General features: G+C 45.4%; 2 protein-coding genes across 3 annotated transcripts in view; one reads left to right on the top strand and one right to left on the bottom strand.

Annotated features, from left to right (window-relative positions):
* pak1ip1 (PAK1 interacting protein 1) overlaps positions 1 to 18,345 on the bottom strand; it is a 55,799-nt gene extending 37,454 nt beyond the window's left edge. Inside the window, exons 1-5 of one of the 2 annotated variants that reach the window (XM_078240988.1) lie at positions 18,095 to 18,325; positions 17,287 to 17,355; positions 10,580 to 10,742; positions 8,831 to 8,951; positions 1,546 to 1,620 (exon numbers count right to left, since the gene is read on the bottom strand). In XM_078240988.1, the coding sequence (XP_078097114.1) occupies positions 1,546 to 1,620; positions 8,831 to 8,951; positions 10,580 to 10,742; positions 17,287 to 17,355; positions 18,095 to 18,301 (635 nt within the window). In that variant the 5' untranslated portion in view covers positions 18,302 to 18,325. Of the gene's footprint in view, positions 1 to 1,545; positions 1,621 to 8,830; positions 8,952 to 10,579; positions 10,743 to 17,286; positions 17,356 to 18,094 lie in introns of both variants that reach the window. The other variant, XM_078240989.1, reaches the window with a different exon arrangement.
* Positions 18,346 to 18,417: 72 nt separating this feature from the next.
* Positions 18,418 to 21,632, top strand: part of LOC144510995 (tRNA selenocysteine 1-associated protein 1-like) — a 93,546-nt gene continuing 90,331 nt past the window's right edge. The window contains exon 1 of the mRNA XM_078240991.1: positions 18,418 to 18,539. Coding sequence (XP_078097117.1) covers positions 18,471 to 18,539 — 69 coding nt within the window. The 5' untranslated portion in view covers positions 18,418 to 18,470. The remainder of the gene's footprint in view (positions 18,540 to 21,632) is intronic.

Here is a 21,632-nt window from a genome sequence, read left to right on the forward strand (position 1 = left end):
TCCCTATTTCCTTACTCCCCCATTTATTGTGCAAGTGTAAAAGGAGTGGATGTTATGAAACCCCTCTTGTGTATGTGTAAAAATACACTGGTTGGTGTCATACCTGGCACATAGGAAGATGGTTATGGGGGGGGGGGGTTCAATCTCAGCTCCAGGACACCTCTGCATGGGTCCCTCAGGGTAGTTGACCTTGGCCCAAATATCTTCAGCCACTTCATCAATGACTGTCATAAGGTCAGAAGTGGGGAAGTTTGCCAATGGTTGCACATTTGTGACTCCTCAGATATAGAAGCAGTCAATGTTCAAATGCAACAAGATCTGGATGATATCCAGGCTTGGGCTGACAAGTGGCAAGTAACATTTTCACCACACAAACGCCAGGCAATGACCATCACCAATGAGAAACACTCTAACCCCTGCCCCATGACATTCAATGGTGTAACCATCACTGAATCCCCCATTGTCAACATCATTGGGGTTACCATTGACCAGAAGCTCAACTGGACTCACCGCATTAAGCGGAGATGCCGGCGTTGAACTGGGGTAAACACAGTAAGAAGTCTCACAACACAAGGTTAAAGTCCGACAGGTTTATTTGGTAGCAAAATCCACTAGCTTTCCAAAAGCATAAACACAGTGGCTACAAGAGCAGGTTCAGAGGCTAGAAATACTGCAGCAAGTAACTCACCTCCTGACTCCCCAAAGCCTGTCCACCATCTACAAGGCACAGGTCAGGAGTGTGACGGAATATTCACTTGCCTGGATGGGTGCAGGTCCAACAACACTTAAGAAACTTGACACCATCTAGGACAAAGCAGCCCACTTGATTAACACCACATCCACTCCCTCCACCACCGACGCTCAGTAGCAGCAGTGCATGCTATCTCCAAGATGCACTGCAGAAATTCCCCAAAATCCTTAGGCAGCACCTTTCAAACCCACGACCACTTCCATCTAGAAAGACAAAGGCAGCAGATACATGGGAACATCACCACCTGCAAGCTTCCCTTCAAGGCACTCACCATCTACTTGGAAATATATCGCCTTTCCTTCGCAGTCACTGGTCGAAATCATGGAATTACCTTCCCTAAGTGCATTGTGGGTCAACCAATAGCATATGGACTGCAGCGATTCAAGAAGGCAGCTCATCATCGCTTTCTCAAGGGCAACTAGGGACGGGCTATAAATGCTGGCTATCCAGCGACGCCCATGTCCATGAATGAATTTTAAAAATCCTTTTTCTTTAACCCTTCTTATTTCGAGTTTGCTGTGAAAATTGGTAATTGATTGGAACATTTCCAAATGTAAGGGTTGGAGAAAATATCCCATCATTTTAAAGGGGAAAATCAAAATAAAAAAAAACACCTTTCTGTTTTTATGGATGAGTCGAGTATGGGGAAATCTGGACAGTTTAAATTGACCCATCTCCTGTGACAGACTCACTACCTTCCTTTCATCTTAAATATTGCATGTGCATCATTGCGAAGATAGTGCCATTTGTGCACCTGTAATCAGACCCACTTTATCCTAGATGTATCCACATACCTTAATGTTTTGTCTGTTCCCACTGATAAGGCCAGCTTTCCAGATGGATGTACCGAGAGCGATGACACTTGGCCTCTGTTTAAACAAAGGAAACTGATTTAACACCGATTAATTGCCTCAAGCTATTCCATTTTTATATCTACTAATGTTCTTAATTCATCCAACAGCTTAAACATTAATTGTCTTCATCACCAGCCTACAGTGCACTATCTGGTGGATAGACTGCAGCAAGCCACCATCGTTAAAAGGATTAAAATTCTGGAACCTCTTACCACAAAGCACGGTGGGAGTACCTTCACAACATAGTAACAAATATTAATGATTTGAACGTGAACGTGGGGGGGGGGGCACAAATGGGAAATTTGCAGATGACAAAGATTGGCAGAATAGTGGATAGCTATAATCTCTAAAATAATATTTGGGTTCATGGAGTCCATGGTAAAGTGGCAGATGGATATCTATGATCCCTCAACTACTTGAGACTTCCCTCTTCCCAAATAACATCCAAACTAAATAAATCTATGAATCAAATCCAGCTTATAGTTACCACACAATACAAGACTAAAGATCAAGTCTGGGAAACGTCTTTTGCCTGGTCTCGCAAAGATATTTAAACTGCCTTTACAAAGGTTTCTACATTGCCTTACATTCCTCTAAGATGTGGATGTGGGCCTAGCCTCCTGATTAAGGTTGTCCACAACACTCAGAGGAATTTAACTCTTTTCAATCGCTGGCAAAACCTTCACTACCATTTCCCTCAACTAATTGATGCAACAAGTTGACCAGAATCTGCTGCCTGAGAAAGTAATGGAGAAATTTGGCTGCCCCGACAAATTCATCAGTGGTTCAGCAATTCCATGGTATTAGGGTTACAAGTCTTCTGACCCATTTGCAATCACTAATTTGGTTAAACAGGGCTGCATGTTAGCGCCAAGCCCCTTCAGCATGTTTTTTTCTGTCATGCTGTCTGATGCCTTCCACGATAGTGATTCTGCCATCTAAATCAGATATCACATAAAAAACTGCTCAATCTACGAAGATGCCAAGCAAAGACTGAGGTCCCCAAGGACATACTTCGCTATGTTCTGTTTGCTGATGACTGTGCTGGTTCAATGTTAGACATGCAATATTGGAAGGACTTATTCTACAGTCCATGCAACAACTTCTGTTTTCTTTGTGCTGATCATAAGACTCAAGTATTGTCCAAACCTGCATTATGCCATTTTTGTCACCTAATCACCTCTGCCCTCTAAACTTTCATGGACCTATTTGCTCCACATGCGAACCGCACCCCCCCCCCGGCCGATTTCAATGGGATAAAACAATCACAATTCTCTCTCAGGTTCCGAAGAGTCATCGTACTGGATTTGAAACATCTTTCTTTCTTCACAGATGCTGCCAGACCTGCTGAATTTTTCCAGCATTTTTTTGTTTTTAACCCTGCTTCAGAACCTGTCAATGGTGGTTAGGTTCAACTTCTCTCAGCAGCACATTCTCTCTCTCGAGCTGCCTATATCAGTCTTATCCAATCTTTTCAGTTAGGCTTATAAGCAGCTTTAGAACATAGAACATAGAACATTACAGCGCAGAACAGGCCCTTCGGCCCACGATGTTGCACCGACCAGTTAAAAAAAAAAACTGTGACCCTCCAACCTAAACCAATTTCTTTTCGTCCATGAACCTATCTACGGATCTCTTAAACGCCCCCAAACTAGGCGCATTTACTACTGATGCTGGCAGGGCATTCCAATCCCTCACCACCCTCTGGGTAAAGAACCTACCCCTGACATCGGTTCTATAACTACCCCCCCTCAATTTAAAGCCATGCCCCCTCGTGCTGGATTTCTCCATCAGAGGAAAAAGGCTATCACTATCCACCCTATCTAAACCTCTAATCATCTTATATGTTTCAATAAGATCCCCTCTTAGCCGCCGCCTTTCCAGCGAAAACAATCCCAAATCCCTCAGCCTCTCCTCATAGGATCTCCCCTCCATACCAGGCAACATCCTGGTAAACCTCCTCTGCACCCTCTCCAAAGCCTCCACATCCTTCCTGTAATGTGGGGACCAGAACTGCACACAGTACTCCAAGTGCGGCCGCACCAGAGTTGTGTACAGTTGCAACATAACGCTACGACTCCTAAATTCAATCCCCCTACCAATAAACGCCAAGACACCATATGCCTTCTTAACAACCTTATCTACTTGATTCCCAACTTTCAGGGATCTATGCACACATACACCTAGATCCCTCTGCTCCTCCACACTATTCAAAGTCCTCCCGTTAGCCCTATACTCAACACATCTGTTATTCCTACCAAAGTGAATTACCTCACACTTCTCCGCATTAAACTCCATCCGCCACCTCTCGGCCCAACTTTGCAACCTGTCTAAGTCTTCCTGCAAACTACGACACCCTTCCTCACTGTCTACCACACCACCGACTTTGGTGTCATCAGCAAATTTGCTAATCCACCCAACTATACCCTCATCCAGATCATTAATAAATATTACAAACAGCAGTGGCCCCAAAACAGATCCCTGAGGTACACCACTTGTAACCGCACTCCATGATGAATATTTACTATCAACCACCACCCTCTGTTTCCTATCCGCTAGCCAATTCCTGATCCAATTTCCTAGATCACCCCCAATCCCATACATCTGCATTTTCTGCAGAAGCCTACCATGGTGAACCTTATCAAACGCCTTACTAAAATCCATATATACCACGTCCACTGCCTTGCCCCCATCCACCTCCTTGGTCACTTTCTCAAAAAACTCAATAAGGTTAGTAAGGCACGACCTACCTGCCACAAAACCATGCTGACTATCACCTATCAATTCATTACTCTCCAAATAACTATAAATCCTATCCCTTATAATTTTTTCCAACATCTTGCCGACAACAGAAGTGAGACTCACCGGTCTATAATTCCCGGGGAAGTCTCTGTTCCCCTTCTTAAACAATGGGACAACATTCGCTAACCTCCAATCTTCTGGTACTATACCAGAGGCCAACGACGACCTGAAGATCAGAGCCAGAGGCTCTGCAATCACTTCTCTTGCCTCCCAGAGAATCCTTGGATAAATCCCATCCGGACCAGGGGATTTATCTATTTTCAGACCCTCCAGAATATCCTGCACATCCTCCTTATCAACTGTAATACTGTCTATTCTACTCCCTTGCAACCCAGTGTCCTCCTCAGCTATATTCATGGTAAGACCTAGAACCATTATAGTGCATTTTTGCAGATTGTTAGTTCATAATCACTCATTTTTAGGGCATCATCTTTGGTTTTTAAATTCATTCTAGGGAACAAGGCCAGCTTGATTACTCATCCCTAATTGCTCTTGAGAAGGTGGCAGAGTCAAGGTCTTGAATCACTCTAGCCCATAGAAAAGTTACAACATGCTCAACTTGTCCATGCCAACCTGAGGACACCCAGGTATCTTTCTAATTCACCTTCCTGCACCTGCCAATAGCCCTGTAGCGTAAAGTGCAGATCCAGGTACTTTTTAAAAAGAGTTTAGAATCTCCGCCTCACCACCAACCTGGGCAGTGAATTCATAGAAACATGGAAAATCGAAGCAAGAGTAGGCCTTTTGGCCCTTTGATCTTGCTCCGCTGTTCATTTTGATCAAATTCAATATTCTGATCCCATCCCCCCCCCCCCCCCCCCCCCCCCCCATATCCCCTGATCTCTGTAGCCCCAAGAGCTATACCTAATTTCTTCTCGAAAATCAACAACTTTGTGGTAGTGAATTCCACAGATTCACCACTCTGTTGGTGAAGAAGTTCTTCCTCACTCAGCCTTAAAAGGTTTACCCCTTATCTTCAAACTATGGCTCCTAGTTCTGGACTCCCCCCACCACTGGGAAGGTTCTTTCTGAATCTAGCCTGTCTAATCCTATTAGAATTTTATAAGATTTATGAGATCCCCTCTAACTCTCCTAAATTTCAATGAATATAATCCTAGCCGAATGGCCTACTCCTGCATCTATTTCCTACGTTTCCCGTCTCTTATCATATGACAGAGCTGCCATCCCAGAAATTAGCCTGACAAACCTTTGCTGTACTCCCTCTATAGCAAGAGCATCCTTCCTCAGATAAGGACACCAAATCTGCACACAATACTTCAGGTGTAGCCTCACCCACACCTATACAACTGCAATAAAACATCCGTATTTTTATACTCAAATCCTCTCGCTAAGAAGGCCAACATACCATTTGCCTTCTTTACTGCCTGCTGTACCTGCACACTTACTTGCAGCAACTGATGCATGAGGACACCAAGACCGCTGAGTATCCACCTCTCTCACTTTACATCAAATAATAATCTGCCTTCCTATTATTGCTACCAAATGGATAACCTCACATTTATCCACATTATATTGCATCTGTTTTGCATATGCTTACACACACCCCCTGTCCAAATCACGCTGAAGCAAATCTGCATCCTCCTCACAGCTCACCCTCCCACCCAACTTGGTATCACCTGCAAATTTGGAGATGATACATTTTGTTCCCTCTTCCAAATCATTGGAATTCTTAAGGTGGAAATGGAGACCTTGGCAGATTAGTGCATATAGAACAGAATAGAATCTCTGCAGTGCAGGAGGCCATTCGGCCCATCAAGTCTGGACCGACCGCAATCGCACCCTAACCCACGTATTTACCCTGCGAGTTCCCCTGACACTTGGGGGCAATTTAACATGGCCAATTAACCTAGCCCACACATCTTTGGACTGTGGGAGGAAACCAGAGCACCCAGAGGAAACCCACTTAAACATGGGGAGAATGTGCAAACTCCACGCAGACAGTACTCAAGCTGGGAATTGAACCCAAGTCCCTGGCACTGTGAGGCTGCAGTGCTAACCACTGTGCCACCTTGCCATGTGAGAAATGGGAAGAAGTTCACCAGATTGTGTTGCCAGTCGAATACAGACAGGAAGTATTGCGGGTAGCACACAAATTACCTGGAAGAGGTCATCTTGGAGTGAGGAAGACTCAGGCTAAGATACAGAAGCATTTTTGTTGGCCTAGATTACATAAAGATGTGGTTGAATTTTGCCATACATGTCAGATGGTAGGAAAGCCACAGGCAGTGATAAAACCAGTGCCCTTGATGCCAATTCCTGCATTTGAAGAACATTTTACAATTGATTGTGTAGGTCTCCTAAAACCAAAAACGGGAACCAGTATTTGCGAACCGTAATGGATGTGTCTACCAGGTTTCCAGAGGCAATTTCTTTACAGAACATGAAGGCAAAATAAGTTGTGGAGGAGTTGCTTCCTTTCTTTACCCATTACGGATTACCCAGGGAGATTCAATCAGATCAAGGGTCCAATTTTACTGCCATATTATTTGAGGTGGTCATGGATAGTTTAGGCATCAAACACTTTACATCAAGTGCGTACCATCCTGAATCCCAGGGAGCATTGGAAAGGTGGCATCAGATCTTAAAGACCACGTTGAGGGTTTATTGCCAGGATTACCCAACTGACTGGGATAAAGGTATCCCCTTTATATTATTTGCTATTAGAGATGCTCCAAACAAATTGACTCAGTTTACTCCATTTGAATTGATATTCGGACACGAAGTAAGAGGACATTTAAAATTAATTACTGAAAAGTTGTTAGGTCCAAAGTCAGAGATCTCACTGTATAACGTATCTGAGGTGAAAGAAAGATTAAACAGAGTGGGTGAATCAGCTAGACAACATTTGAAGGTGGCCCAGCACTTAAAGAAGAAGCAGATAAGAAATCTAAAATCTGTACGTTTGCCCAAGGGATTGTGGGAATATAATCAGGGTCTAGTTTTAAGGCTGATTAAATTGGATATCCTAAATTAAAGAATTGGGCATATTAAAATCAAACACTGTCAAACCTCGGGCAGGCCAGACTTGACAAAAATCAAATACACAGGAACATGTCTGGGCCTGGCCCATCCATCACCCATCAAGGATCATTGCACTCTACTGAGACCCAGCAGGAGATCATCACACCCCATTGAAATGCACCGGCCTATTGTTAGAAGCCCAGATTGGGCCAGATTTCCTGTCAGCTAGAGTTCCTGCAGTTACCTTATCTGGAAACAGGTTGCATGTAGAATAGAATAGAATAGAATAGAATCCCTACAGTGCAGAAGGAGGCCATTCGGCCCATCGAGTCTGCACCGACCACAATCCCACCCCACATATTTTACCCGCTAATCCCTCTAACCTACGCATCCCAGGACTCTAAGGGGCAATTTTTAACCTGGCCAATCAACCTAACCCGCACATCTTTGGACTGTGGGAGGAAACCGGAGCACCCGGAGGAAACCCACGCAGACACGAGGAGAATGTGCAAACTCCACACAGACAGTGACCCGAGCCGGGAATCGAACCCGGGACCCTGGAGCTGTGAAGCAGCAGTGCTAACCACTGTGCTACCGTGCCGCCCCATGTAAGCAACACCATGGAGATGGACAACCCGGTATCAGGCAGATATCAAGAAACCCACTGGATATTGGGAACCCCTCCCGAGACCTCATTGGTTGGAAGCCAGAGAAGTTTCTGGAATGGTGGGTAGGGATAAAGATACACATCTCAGACACAGGACTCTGCGCTGAGCAGAAACTGATAGCCAAGTTCCGCACACACGAGGACGGCCTCAACCGGGATATTGGGTTCATGTCACACTATTTGTAACCCCCACATTTTGCCTGGACCTGCAGAGTTTCACTGGCTGTCTTGTCTGGAGACAATACACATCTTTTTAGCCTGTCTTGATGCTCTCTCCACTCACGTTGTTTGTTTCTTAAAGACTTGATTAGCTGTAAGTATTCGCATTCCAACCATTATTCATGTAAATGGAGTCTGTGTCTTTATATGCTCTGTTTGTGAACAGAATTCCCACTCACCTGAAGACGGGGCTTGGAGCTCCGAAAGCTTGTGTGGCTTTTGCTACCAAATAAACCTGTTGGACTTTAACCTGGTGTTGTTAAACTTCTTACTGTGTTTACCCCAGTCCAACGCCGGCATCTCCACATTGTGAAAATAATTGACAGGGGTCATTCATTTACTCACATACTCCAAAGAAAATTAGGAGTATGTTCTGTAGAAGTCTTTCCCTACACCACCCATTCTACTTGTACAGCAAGTACTGCACAATGGGAAGTTGCCCAGTATAGTAAATCTGTATAAAAACTATATTAGAATTTGGAAACGCGACAAACATCCCTCTCTATCACATGCATAAGAAAATTACAAGTGCTAAGCTGTATGAATGATTCTTACTTATGAGCTGGAATAGACTTCAGGCACTCCCATTTTTTTGTGTCCCAGACACAGATGATTCCATCTTCTGCTCCACTAAGCAAGTGTGTAGTTCCATAGAATTCAAGGCAAGTTACTGTACCTTTAGAAAAGATAGGCCTAGATTAGATCAACGTTGAGGCACATGCAATACAAAGTGGAGATCAATAATCACAAATATTAGCACTTTAGCAGCCTATCATTCGAGTAAAGAAGCAAAATTTTCTGCCTGATGCCACATGCACACACGGGGAGACTGCGAAAACGCCACATGGATAGTCACCCCAGGCCAGAATCAACAGAATTAACTCTAGGTCCCTGGAGCTGTGAGGTAGCAGTGTTAACCATGCCCCAAACGTGATAGCATTCAAGACAAAAGGAATAATGAGAGGAGATTTGCAAAATCTGGAAGTGGATTCTTGTTGGGAACAGCTGAGAGAAAGCATTGTTTGAAAGAAAATTCTAAAGTGTGTTTTCCTGAGATTGGAGTTTGGAAAAACTCATGTGGAAGCCGGAGCCAAGCGTGAAAATTTGGCTCTCATGCAAAAATAATCTGAGGGGATTTGAGGAGAAATCCACAGAAATTCACTTGGATTCAGAGTGGAGTTTGTCTGACCACAATCATCCTGTGGTCTTAAAGGGACTGTGTGTTTTCTGACCATTATAGCACAAGGTATAGCATTATAGCATACATGGGGATTTTCACAGTAACCACATTGCAATAAGTAAGCCTACTTGTGACTAATAAATAAATTTTACTTTAAGATTACTTTGTAATCTGTGTTAACAAATTTAGTAAGAAGTTTAACAACACCAGGTTAAAGTCCAACAGGTTTATTTGGTAGCACAAGCCACACAAGCTTTCGGAGCTCTAAGCCCCTTCTTCAGGTGAGTAGGAATTCTGTTCACAAACAGAGCTTATAAAGACACAGACTCAATTCCCAGTCCAACGCCGGCATCTCCACATCTTAACAAATTTACACAGATTTAAAGGTTAAGATAACCTGTTTTTTTGGTTGTTATAATGTTGTTGTTAAAAGCGCGGCATGATGGCAGTGGTTAGCACTGCTGCCTCACAGCGCCAGGGACCTGGGTTCAATTCTGGCCTCGGGTCACTGTGTGTGGAGTTTGCACATTCTCCCTGTGTCTGCATGGGTTGCCTCCGGATGGTCCGGTTTCCTCCCACAGTCCAAAGATGGGTAGGTTTGGTTGATTGGCCATGAGAAATTGACCCTAGTGTCAGGGGATTAGCAGGGTAAATGTGTGGGGTTACAGGGATAGGGCCTGGGTGGGATTGCACCTCGAGCTCCAAGCGGGGCAGGCGAAGGACTCGACAGACAGGGACACACTGGGGGGTGGTGAAGAGGGACGTGTTGGGCAGGGGGGTGGCAGAAAAAGAGGAACGTGGTAGTCAGATTTCATAGAATCCTTACAAAGCGAGGCCCAAAGGTCTTGATAATTTTCAGATTCAAAGGTATTAGTACAAGGCTTTCAATATACAGTGCATTCCAGGACCTAGGTACTGTTTCTGCAGGAAGAAATACTCCCGAATCATCCCTTTTGAATCATTAATGTTCTGTGCCTTCAACATTGGATTGCCAATAACCTGAAGATCAATTACTGAGTTACCTCTGGTGTAACTACTGTTAAAAAAAATTCTGTGATCAACTATTACACATCAGTCTGCAAAAAGCTGAACGCTACAAAGTATGAAAACATATCTTTACTCACCGGTATGGTACAGTAATGATCCTTGATCAGTTTTCTTTTTCATGTTATACAGTTGAATAGTTTCATCTTTACTGCCTGTTGCCACATATTGATCATTTACAGCCACAATGGTTAAAGAGGCTGTATGAGCATGATGGGTAAAGTCAGGTTCTGGATTCCAGCTCTAAAAAGAACAGCAATTTATAAGAGGACTGATTAATTCTCAACAGCAGCTCAGTCTCCCGGATCAAAGCATCCACATGCATGTTGTAGACAGAGAAAGAATGACTACAACAACAATTTAACAACAAAAATGGCAATTGCAGCTTTAAAATAGTTAATCTGGCTGACAGTTAAGCATGCTGGGACTTCTGGTCAACTAATAATTAAAACCGGTCGTAAAGTTACTCTGAGTTAGGATTCTGGTCTGGGAACTGTGACCTGAAGCTGTTGACCAACTATGGGAAGTTGCTTACTTTCGAATAGGCTTGGTGGCATCAAATTTTACTGCCGTTACGTGAGGGACATGCAATCTGAACCAAGCCTAATGGCATTGTTTACAAGTAATTTCATTGGCTGTTCGAGCCATGCGATCGGTTTCCAGTTAAACAATTAGCTGAATAACAGAATCTTCTGGAAGCAAGTATGTGTAGATAAAAGATATGTCCGTTGTTTGCCAACAACAACTCTATAGAGATCCACCATTGTAAGAAGTGCACCGAGGGCTCTTCAGAGAGAAGACTACGAAGATAGATTCAACATCGGGGATATTTCTCGGCCAAGGTTTTCTTAAACCCGGTAGTATCTATTTTCAGCTGAACAGTTAAAAATTATTTTTCAGTTAAGAGTTAAAATTCAGTAAAAGATTTAGAGTTGCAACTGTTTTGGTACCTAAAGTGTTAAATAAAGAGAGATTGTTGAATGATTTAAAGAGTCGGCTCCTATTCTTGTTTGTCCCATTGAACTGGAATGCTTGGATGGTGTTTAAATTAATAGCTGAGTAACAATGCCACGTAACTGATATTGTGCATATGGACTTTCAAAGGTTTTTGGTTGCATGCAATAGACATCTTTAGCAAAATTGAAGTCAGTGGCAACGTGGAAGCAGAACAGGCAGAAAAGTACTTGTAAATGGTGAGACTAGAGAGAACAGACCCGACCGCCAATGCAGGAACCATAACCATGGGAAACAAATCCTTTCCCGACACACTGACCAACTGAAGAACCTCGCCAGGCGCATCTATACCCTCGATACTGCAGACTGTTCACACCGACTCCAAGCAACCTCTTATCCAGGAAGCGTGGAAAATGCACAGGCTTCCGGGCGAGACTGAAATAACATGGTCCCAAGGCCCCCCCTCCCCAGCTTACTCCTGGCAAATGTCCAATCTCTTGAAAACAAACTAGAATAACTTAAAGCCAGACTCGCTTTTCAAAGGGAAGTGAGAGACTGCTGCGTGCTCTGTTTTACAGAGACATGGCTCACTCCTGCTTCACCGGACTGTGCCCTGCAACTGGAGGATTTCTCAATTCACCAAATGTACTGCACGGCGGCCTTAGGCAAGGCTAGGGGAGGTGGGGTCAGCCTTCTAATCAACACCTCTTGGTGCTCAGGCGTAGCAACACTGGTGAGATTTTGCTCCTCAGACCTAGAGTACCTGACGGTAAAATGCCATCCCTACTACCTGCTGCAGGAGTTCACTTGTTATTCTGACAGCAGTTTACATCCCATCCCATGCAGATGTGAAGGCTGTGCTGGATGAAATACACACCATTACAAAGAGTCTTGAGACAAAATATCCTGAGGCCTTGCTCATCATGGCCGACGACTTCAACCAGGCCAAGCTCAAGTTATCACCAACGCGTCTCCGACCCCACCAGAGGCCCAAACATCCTTGACCACTGCGACACAGGCAAACATGGCTACCCCTCTGTCCCCCATCCACACTTGTCAAATGAGATCTCAAGGCTGTGCTTCTACTCCCTGCTTACAAGCAAAAAACTGAAGCAAGAGACTCTGATAAAGAAAGTCTTGCAGTGTTGTTCTGAGGAAACAGATGATCTCCTACGGGACTGCTTTGAGTCAGTGTACTGGTCAAAATTGAACTCAGCAACCTACCTAAATGAGTCCTCCACTACAATAACATACTTCATTAATAGTGTGTATAAAATTGTGTACCACACAAGCTAATCTGAGTGTTTCCCAACCAAAAACCATGGATAAACAGGGACATCCAATGCTAACTGAATTCCAGGTCTGGCCTATACAAGAAATCCAGATACGATCTTTGGAAAACCAAAGATGCCAAGAGACAATACCAGACCAGGCTAGAGTCCCAGGCTAGCCACACGGACACCCACCAATTATGACAAGGTCGTCTGTTATGTGTAGACAAGTAGAATCGCTGGCAACAAAGCACCCCTCCATGATGAGCTCAATGCATTCTACGCTCGTTTTGACCAAGAAGTCAGCGAACAGACATCATCCATTGACTCTGTTTACACTTCCCGCTACCTCGGCAAAGCAGCCAGCATAATCAAGGACTCCACACATCCCGGATATTCTCTCTTTCACCTTCTTCCGTCAGGAAAAAGATACAAAAGTCTGAGGTCACATACCAACCAACTCAAGAATAGCTTCTTCCCTGCTGCCATTTGACTTTTGAATGGACCAACCTTGCATTCATTTGATCTTTCTCTACATCCTAGTTATGACTGTAACATTACATTCTGCACTCTCCCGTTTCCTTCTCTATGAACGGTATGCTTTGTCTGTATAGCGTGCAGGAAACAATACTTTTCATTGTATGCTAATACATGTGACAATAAATTAAATCAAAATCCGCTCCGGAAGCCTCGAATGAACGGGTATCTGAAGTCTCCATTGCAGACATCAGATTGGCCTTTTTGAAAGTTAACCCACAGAAAGCAACTGACCCGGATGAGCACTCAGATCCTGCATAAACCTGCTGGCGGGGGTACTCGAAGACATCTTGAACCACTCCTTACTCCAATCTGAGGTACCTGCTTCAAAAGACGACCATCATTCCTGTACCAAAGAAAAGCCAGGCAGCATGCCTTAATGATTATTGCCCAATGGCTAATATCCGTCATTATGAAATGCTTCGAAAGGTTAGGCATGGCACACACAACTCCCTTCTCCCGGATTGCCCGGATTCATTACAGTTCACCTGTTGCCACAGCAGGTACCAACTCCCTGGTCCTAACTCAACCCTGGAACACAAGGACACCTATCTATTCACTACAGCTGAGCCTTCAACACCATTATCCCAACAAAACTCTGTGGCCTAGGGCTTGGCTCCTCCCTCCGCAACTGGATCTTAGAAATCTTAGAAACCCTACAGCACAGAAAGAGGCCATTCGGCCCATCGAGGCTGCACCGACCACAATCCCATCCAGGCCCTACCCCTATATCACTACATATTTACCCACTAATCCCTCTAACCTACGCATCCCAGGACTCTAAGGGGCAATTTTAGCATGGCCAATCAACCTAACCCACACATCTTTGGACCGTGGGAGGAAACCGGAGCACCCGGAGGAAACCCACGCAGACACGAGGAGAATGTGCAAACTCCACACAGACAGTGACCCAAGCCGGGAATCGAACCCAGGTCCCTGGAGCTGTGAAGCAGCAGTGCTAACCACTGTGCTACCGTGCCGCCCTAGACTTCCTAACCCAAAGACTGCAATCAGTAAAGATAGGATCTCCTCCACGATTGTAAAGATAGGATAGGACCAGTAAAGCTAGGACCTCCTCCACGATTGTCCTCAACACCAACCTCTGCAAGTGCTCAGCCCCTTATTATACTCCTTACTCACTTATGACAGGATGGCCATATTGCGCTTAACTCCATTTTCAAGTTTACTAATGACATCATTGTAGTGGGTTGGATCTCAAACAATGATGAGTTAGAGTCGAGGAAAGAGATAGAGAATATGGTGAAAAGGTGCAATGACAATCTCTCCCTCAATGTCAGTAAGATGAAGGAGATGGTCAGCGACTTCAGGAATCGCAGTGGAGAATATGCCCCTGTCTACATCAATGGAAACGAAGTGGAAATGGTCAAGAGCTTCAAGTTTCTACATATTCAGATCACCAACAATCTGTCCTTACGCTGTAGTTAAGAAAGGCCATCAACACCTCTACTTTCTCAAAAGTAGAAGGAAATTCAGCATGTCCACTACAACTCTGACCAATTTTTACAAATGCACCATAGAAAGCATCCTTTTCGAATGTATCACAACTTGGTATGGCTCCTGCTCTGTACAAGACCCCAACAAACTACAAAGGGTTGTGAACATAGCCTAGTCCATCACGCAAACCAGTCTCCCATCCTTAGACTCCTTCTATACCTCCCGCTGCCTCAAAAGCAGTCAGTATAATCAAGGACCCCACGCAGCCCGGACATTTTCTCTTCCACCTTCTTCTGTGGGGAAAAACATACAAAAGTCTGAAAACACGTATCAACCAACTTAAGAACAGCTTCTTCCTTGCTGACATCAGACTTTTGAATGGGCTGGACATATATTAAGCTGATCTTTCTATTCACCCTATATGTAACTGCAACACCATTTTCTGCACCCTATCCTTTCCTTCTCCTTTATGTACCCTATGAATCGTATGTTTTGTCTGTATAGTTTGCAAGAAACAATACTTTTCACTGTACCCCAATATATGTGACAATAATAAATCAAAGGAGTGGCACGGTGGGGCAGTGGTTAGCACTGCTGCCTCACAGCACCAGAGATTTGGGTTCAATTCCAGCCTCGGGTCACTGTCTGTGTGGAGTTTGCACATTCTCCCCATGTCTGCGTGGGTTTCCTCCGGGTTCCTCCTCCAGTCCAAAGATTTGTGGGTTAGGTTGATTGGCCATGCTAAATTGACCCTAGTGTCAGGGGGATTAGCAGGGTAAATAGGAGGGATTACAGACTAGGGCATGGGTGGGATTGTGGTCGGTGCAGACTCGATGGGCCGAATGGCCTCCTTCTGCACTGTCGGGTTTCTATGAAATAATGCAATGTCTGGTACGATATGGTGAAATGAGCAGACACAGAAGTATTAAATGTTGAACTTTTAATAGTGGTACATTTAACACTGCAAATTGTTATCATCTGGAATGCACTGCTTGAAAGTAACTTTCAAAAGGAAATTGAAGCTAGAAATTTACCATACTATTAGAGGGAAAGAGCGGAGGAATTGAGCTAATTGAATAGCTGTGAAAAAGAGCTGACAATGCACAGAATGACCTACTGCTGGTCAATTTCATCCCATGATTGCAAACTCAGGTGGCTTTAAGGCAATATTTGCCACGATAAGTTAACAAATATAGCAATCAAACAGATAAGTAAAATACAAATAAACCACCAGGAATAGAAAAGATACAGTATCAGAAAGTCAGCAAAGTGTTGTGGTTTATGATCATGTGGTCACTTTTTTCCATGAAAGCAGTCCAGGTATGAGCAGTCTGAAAATGCAATTTAAGTAGAAATTTGGAAAAAAGTGGTTCACAACCTCATCCCAATATTGAATCAACAATTCAGTTTTAAAAACGCAAAAACCCAGTCTGCAGGTGCAACAGGTGATCAAGAAGGCAAATGGGATGTTGGCCTATATCGCAAGGGGGATAGAATATAAAAGCAGAGATGTCTTGCTGCATCTGTACAGGGCATTGCTGAGGCCGCAGCTGGAATACTGTGTGCAGTATTGGTCCCCTTATTTGCAGAAGGATATATTGGCCTTGGAGGGAGTGCAGAGAAGGTTCACCAGGTTGATAGCAGAGATGAGGGGTGTTGAATATGAGAAGAGACTGAACAGATTGGGTTTGTATTAGTTGGAATTTAGAAGGTTGAGTGGGGATCTTATAGAGACCTATAAGATAATGAAGGGGCTGGATAGGGTAGAGATGGAGAGATTCTTTCCACTTAGAAAGGAAACTAGAACTAGAGGGCACAGCCTCAAAATAAAGGGGGGGTCAGTTTAGGACAGAGTTGAGGAGGAACTTCTTCTCCCAGAGGGTGGTGAATCTCTGGAATTCTCTGCCCACTGAGGTGGTGGAGGCTACCTCGTGGAATATGTTTAAATCACGGATAGATGGATTCCTGATTGGTAAGGGAATTAGGGGTTATAGGGATCAGGCGGGTAAGTGGAACTGATCCACATCAGATCAGCCATGATCTTATTGAATGGCGGGGCAGGCTCGAGGGGCTAGATGGCCTACTCCTGCTTCTATTTCTTATGTTCTTAAATGCAATGCTGATAACAATCAGTGCTCACCAGTATTAAAGTACAAATTGGATAGCAATATGCACTTAAATATGCAAATCAGGAACCAGCTAGCCAAGATGCCTTGCTCCAGAGATAATTGTTTCTTGTCATTTGACACATAATTGAAATGATGTGGAGATGCCGGCGTTGGACTGGGGTAAACACAGTAATAAGTTTAACAACACCAGGTTAAAGTCCAACAGGTTTATTTGGTAGCAAAAGCCACACAAGCTTTCGGAGCTCTAAGGTTTGTGAACAGAATTCCCACTCACCTGAAGAAGGGGCTTAGAGCTCCGAAAGCTTGTGTGGCTTTTGCTACCAAATAAACCTGTTGGACTTTAACCTGGTGTTGTTAAACTTCTTACTACATAATTGAAATACAGGGAGCGGCATGAAGTTGCTGCACTGACTTGGTACTTACAGTTAAGGCTGAACTCACCAGATAGATAAGGCTTCTCCAATCCAAGTAGCCATTTAACACTTTTACTGTTAAACAAGCTGTCTGGCACTGAAAAACAGATGCAGAGTCCCACTCCTTCAACTTTAATTATTAGAGACTTACGGATTGAGAGATAAAAGTGTGTCTTTATCTTAATCTAATCCTTCTTTCACATTACTTGCTTTTTGTACCAAATTTGAAATTGAACCCAGTGTTACAATCACTAACCTAAAACGTTAGCGTTTCTCGGTTTCCGCAGATGCCGCCAGAATTGCTGAGCATTTTCAGCGTGGGCACATTTCATTTCAACAAATGCTTCCCGGTTCAGACTGCGCTGTTCATTACCGCTATTTCAAACAAACTGGCGAGGGAGACAGACGTCACACAGATGATGCGAATGTGCTCTTTTGTTGATAGGAATTTACAATGACAGTATAAGGGCATAAGACCGATAACCGCAAAATCCCACCTACAATCCGGGTTTCCAAATCAACGGTCCATTCATTAAGACTTCATTACCATCCAGGATACATATTCGTAATAGTCCCTAAGCTCTTTGATTACTACTGGCCTTTGAAGAAATACTATCTTGTCATAAATAAAACACCAGAAACTTAGAAAGCCTGCAAAATAAATTCCGACGGCAGATTACAAAATTAATCTGTCTTTCTACGTACATGTGTATGTAGACAGACACACGCTTCCTCTCAGGCAACTTCACGAGGATCTGTTTGATCATCAGAGCTCCACAACATCTCGACCTATCTAACGGTGCTCCGGTTCAGAGCCAAGCTGCATATCCGCTTACCTGTTCCGGCCTCTTTACCCGATAACCAAAAATAATCTGCTCGTAGCAACCAGCGATCAGCAGCACCTCGGCCTCCATGTCTCTCCCCTCCACGTTCAGCAACAAGTGTGAAAGGACCTGGGTCTTGCTGCGCTTCGTCGGCGCGGGAAATGACGTCACCGACTGCCCAATCGCAGTCACTGATTCTGTTGAAAGTTTATTTGACATCTCCAGTTTGGACTATAGCACTTTCTGTTGCAAATATCAGGAACGGAGGGTGACAGTGGAGTTAATTGTGATTTGAGCGGGCTAATGAGCGAGGCTGAGAGTTAGACTGCGTGCCGGCGCCCACGGAGGACAGAATAACGGCTCCTCCTGGGACAATTGTACTGATCGGATGTGCGGGCGGACCGGCGACGCTTTGGGGCGGACGGGCGGGGGCATGGCCACCCTGTGGATGGGCGACGTGAGTGTTTTGCTTACTTTAATCGGCAGATGTGGCGGCGAAAATGATTGGCGGGAGGGGTGTTATCTCGTATGGAATACAAGTTGAACAGAAACAATGTTGACGATAAGGCCAAGCTCCTGTGTCCCTGAGTCCAGTGGGAGTCCTCTCGCTTCTGTCAAAGTGATAACGTCTCCAGATGCCACCTTGCTACACGGTGTGCGTTTTATACTCCGGTTGACCCTTGAATGCCATGTTCCTGCACTGTTGAGAAAATTTTAGACCCATAAGACCACAGAAATAGGAAGAGCAGGAGGCCGTTCAGCCTGCTCCGCCTTTTAAAAAAATTAAATCGTGGGCGTCATTGGCGGACCAGTATTTATTGCCCATCCCAAGTTGCCCGAGGGCAGTTGAAAGGCAACCACACTGTTGTAGCTCTTGGGTCACATGTAGGCCAGACCAGGTAAAGATAATAGATTTCCTTCCCGCGAGGACATTCGTGAACCAGATGGGTTTTTTCCATCAATTGACAATGGTTTTATTGTCAGATTCTTGATTCCGGATACTTTTTATTGAATTCAAATTCCACCATCTGCTGTGGCGGGATTCAAACCTGGGTCCCCACACATTAGCACACCTTACCTCCTTCAGAGCAACTGCCATAATCCCCAGACAGTCCCTTCTCCATTTATATCTCTGTTCTGCCATTCACTCATGCTGATCACTTAATGGACACTTTTAGCACCTTCTCAGCCTATTTATTGTATCCTCAGTTACATTCCCTTTGTCCCATCCCCCCCCCCCATAGTATAAATCTCTGCTGATTCTTTCTGCTCTGACAAAGGGACATCTAGACTTGAAACATTGGCTCTATTCCTTCCACTGATGCTGTCAGATTTTCTAGCATTTTCTGTTCTTGTTTCAGATTCCAACATCCGCAGTATTTTGCTTTTATTTCAAGAACATTAGCTAGTTTAATAGTCTAGCGATAATATCACTGGGCCATCACCTCCCCGGAGAATCAATATGATCATGACTGCTCCAGCACTCCTCACGTCCACTTTCCTGCTCTTTCCAGTAATCCTTGATTCCCTTACTGATCAAGAAATTATCTTTTTCAGCCTTAAATATACACAAGGACTCTATCCCCACAGCTCCCTATGGCAAGGAGTTCCAAAGACTCACAACCCTCCAAGAGAAGAAATTCCTCCTCATCTCAGTCTTAAATTGACACACCTTTATTCTGAGACTGTGCCCTCTGGTCCCAGATTCTCCCATGAGGAGAAACATCTTCTGAGCTTTTACCCTGCCAAGCCCCTTAAGAATCCTATATGTTTCAATGATATCCGTCTGAATTTCAATGAGTAGAGTCCTAACCTGTTTAACCTTTCCTCATAAGACAATCCCTCCATCTTCAGAGTGAATCTTCTCTGAATTGCCTCCAATGAAATAATATATTTCCTTAAATAAGGGGGCCAAAACTGTACACAGTACTCCAGTTGTGGTTGCACGAATACCTTGTAGAATTACAGCGTGATCTCCCTACTCTTATACTCCAACCTCCTTGAAATATGGGCCCACATTCCATTAGCCTCCCTGATTACCTGCTGCACCTGTGCTAGCTTTCAGTGTTTCATGCACAAGTACCCCCTTAGGAGATGCCCCTTTCGTGGCGCAGGGCCGTCATTGCCCTGCTGCCAAAGAAGGGGGATCTCCGGTGCCTTAAAAACTGGCGCCCGGTCTCCCTCCTCAGCACGGATTATAAAATCTTTGCCAGGACATTGGCATCACGCCTTGGGTCCGTGCTGGACCACATGATCCACCCTGACCAGTCCTACACGGTCCCGGGCCGATCGATCCACGATAACCTCCATCTGGTCCGGGACCTGATACACCATTCCCAGAGGGCTGGTCTGTCGAGCGCCTTCTTGTCCTTAGATCAGGAGAAGGCGTTCGACAGGGTGGAGCAAGAGTATTTGCTCGCGATTCTGCGGGCATTCGTGTTCGGGACGCAGTTTGTCGCCCGGATCCGATTACTCTACTCTGCCGCAGAGTGTCTGATTAAGGTTAACGGGTCCCTGACAGCGCCCCTTCACTTTGGGAGAGGAGTACGGCAGGGCTGCCCCTTGTCCGGCCAACTGTATTCTATATGCGTGGAGCCATTCCTGCGCCTCTTGCGGAGGAGGTTGTCAGGTTTGACTCTGCACGGCCCGGACGTAGGGGTGGTCCTGTCTGCTTACGCCGACGACGTGCTCCTCATGTTCACGGACCCGGCTGACCTGCGGAGGATGCGAGAATGCCAGGCGGTGTACTCCGCCGCGTCCTCCGCCAGGATCAACTGGGCCAAGTGCTCCGGACTCCTGGTCAGTCCGTGGGAGACGGACCCCCTTCCGGAGGAGCTCAGGCCTTTCACCTGGAGCAGGACCAACCTCCTCTACCTGGGGGTCCATCTCTGCCCAGCCGAGGAATCCTGGCCGGCGAACTGGCGGGAGCTGGAGGCCAAAGTCTCCGCCCGCCTGGGTCGCTGGACAGGACTGCTCCGAGTGCTGTCCTACAGGGCGCGAGTTCTCGTCATAAACCAGCTGGTCGCCTCCATGCTGTGGTACCGGCTGGTCACTTTGACCCCTCCCCCTGGCTTTGTCACCGATACGCAGAAAGCCCTCGTGCGGTTTTTCTGGGACAACCGACTGCACTGGGTCGCTGCCGAGGTGCTGCATCTCCCGATTGAGGAGGGCGGACAAGGTCTGGTGTGCCTCCGCATGCAGGTAGCGACCTTCCGCCTCCAGAACCTGCAGCGATACCTTTACGTCGAGCCTCCTCCACGATGGCGTGCGATGGCAACGTATTTTTTCCGCCACTTGCACGGCCTCAATTACGACGTGCAGCTCCTGCGCATCAACCTGGGGCGTATTCCCACCTCCCTGCGGGAGTTGCCCGTCTTTTACCAGGACCTCCTCACGGTCTGGAACACGGTCGCCTCGCGACGCAGCTCTCCCCCGTCAGGAGTAGCGGCTCTCGTGCGAGAGCCGCTGCTCAGGAATCCGCACCTCCAGCCTTACGACTTCAGGTGGCTGGCGGAGAGGAAGGCCGTGGACGCCGGGGTGACCAGGATCG

The sequence above is a fragment of the Mustelus asterias genome, chromosome 2, assembly GCF_964213995.1.
Source record: "Mustelus asterias chromosome 2, sMusAst1.hap1.1, whole genome shotgun sequence".
NCBI lineage: Eukaryota > Metazoa > Chordata > Chondrichthyes > Carcharhiniformes > Triakidae > Mustelus > Mustelus asterias.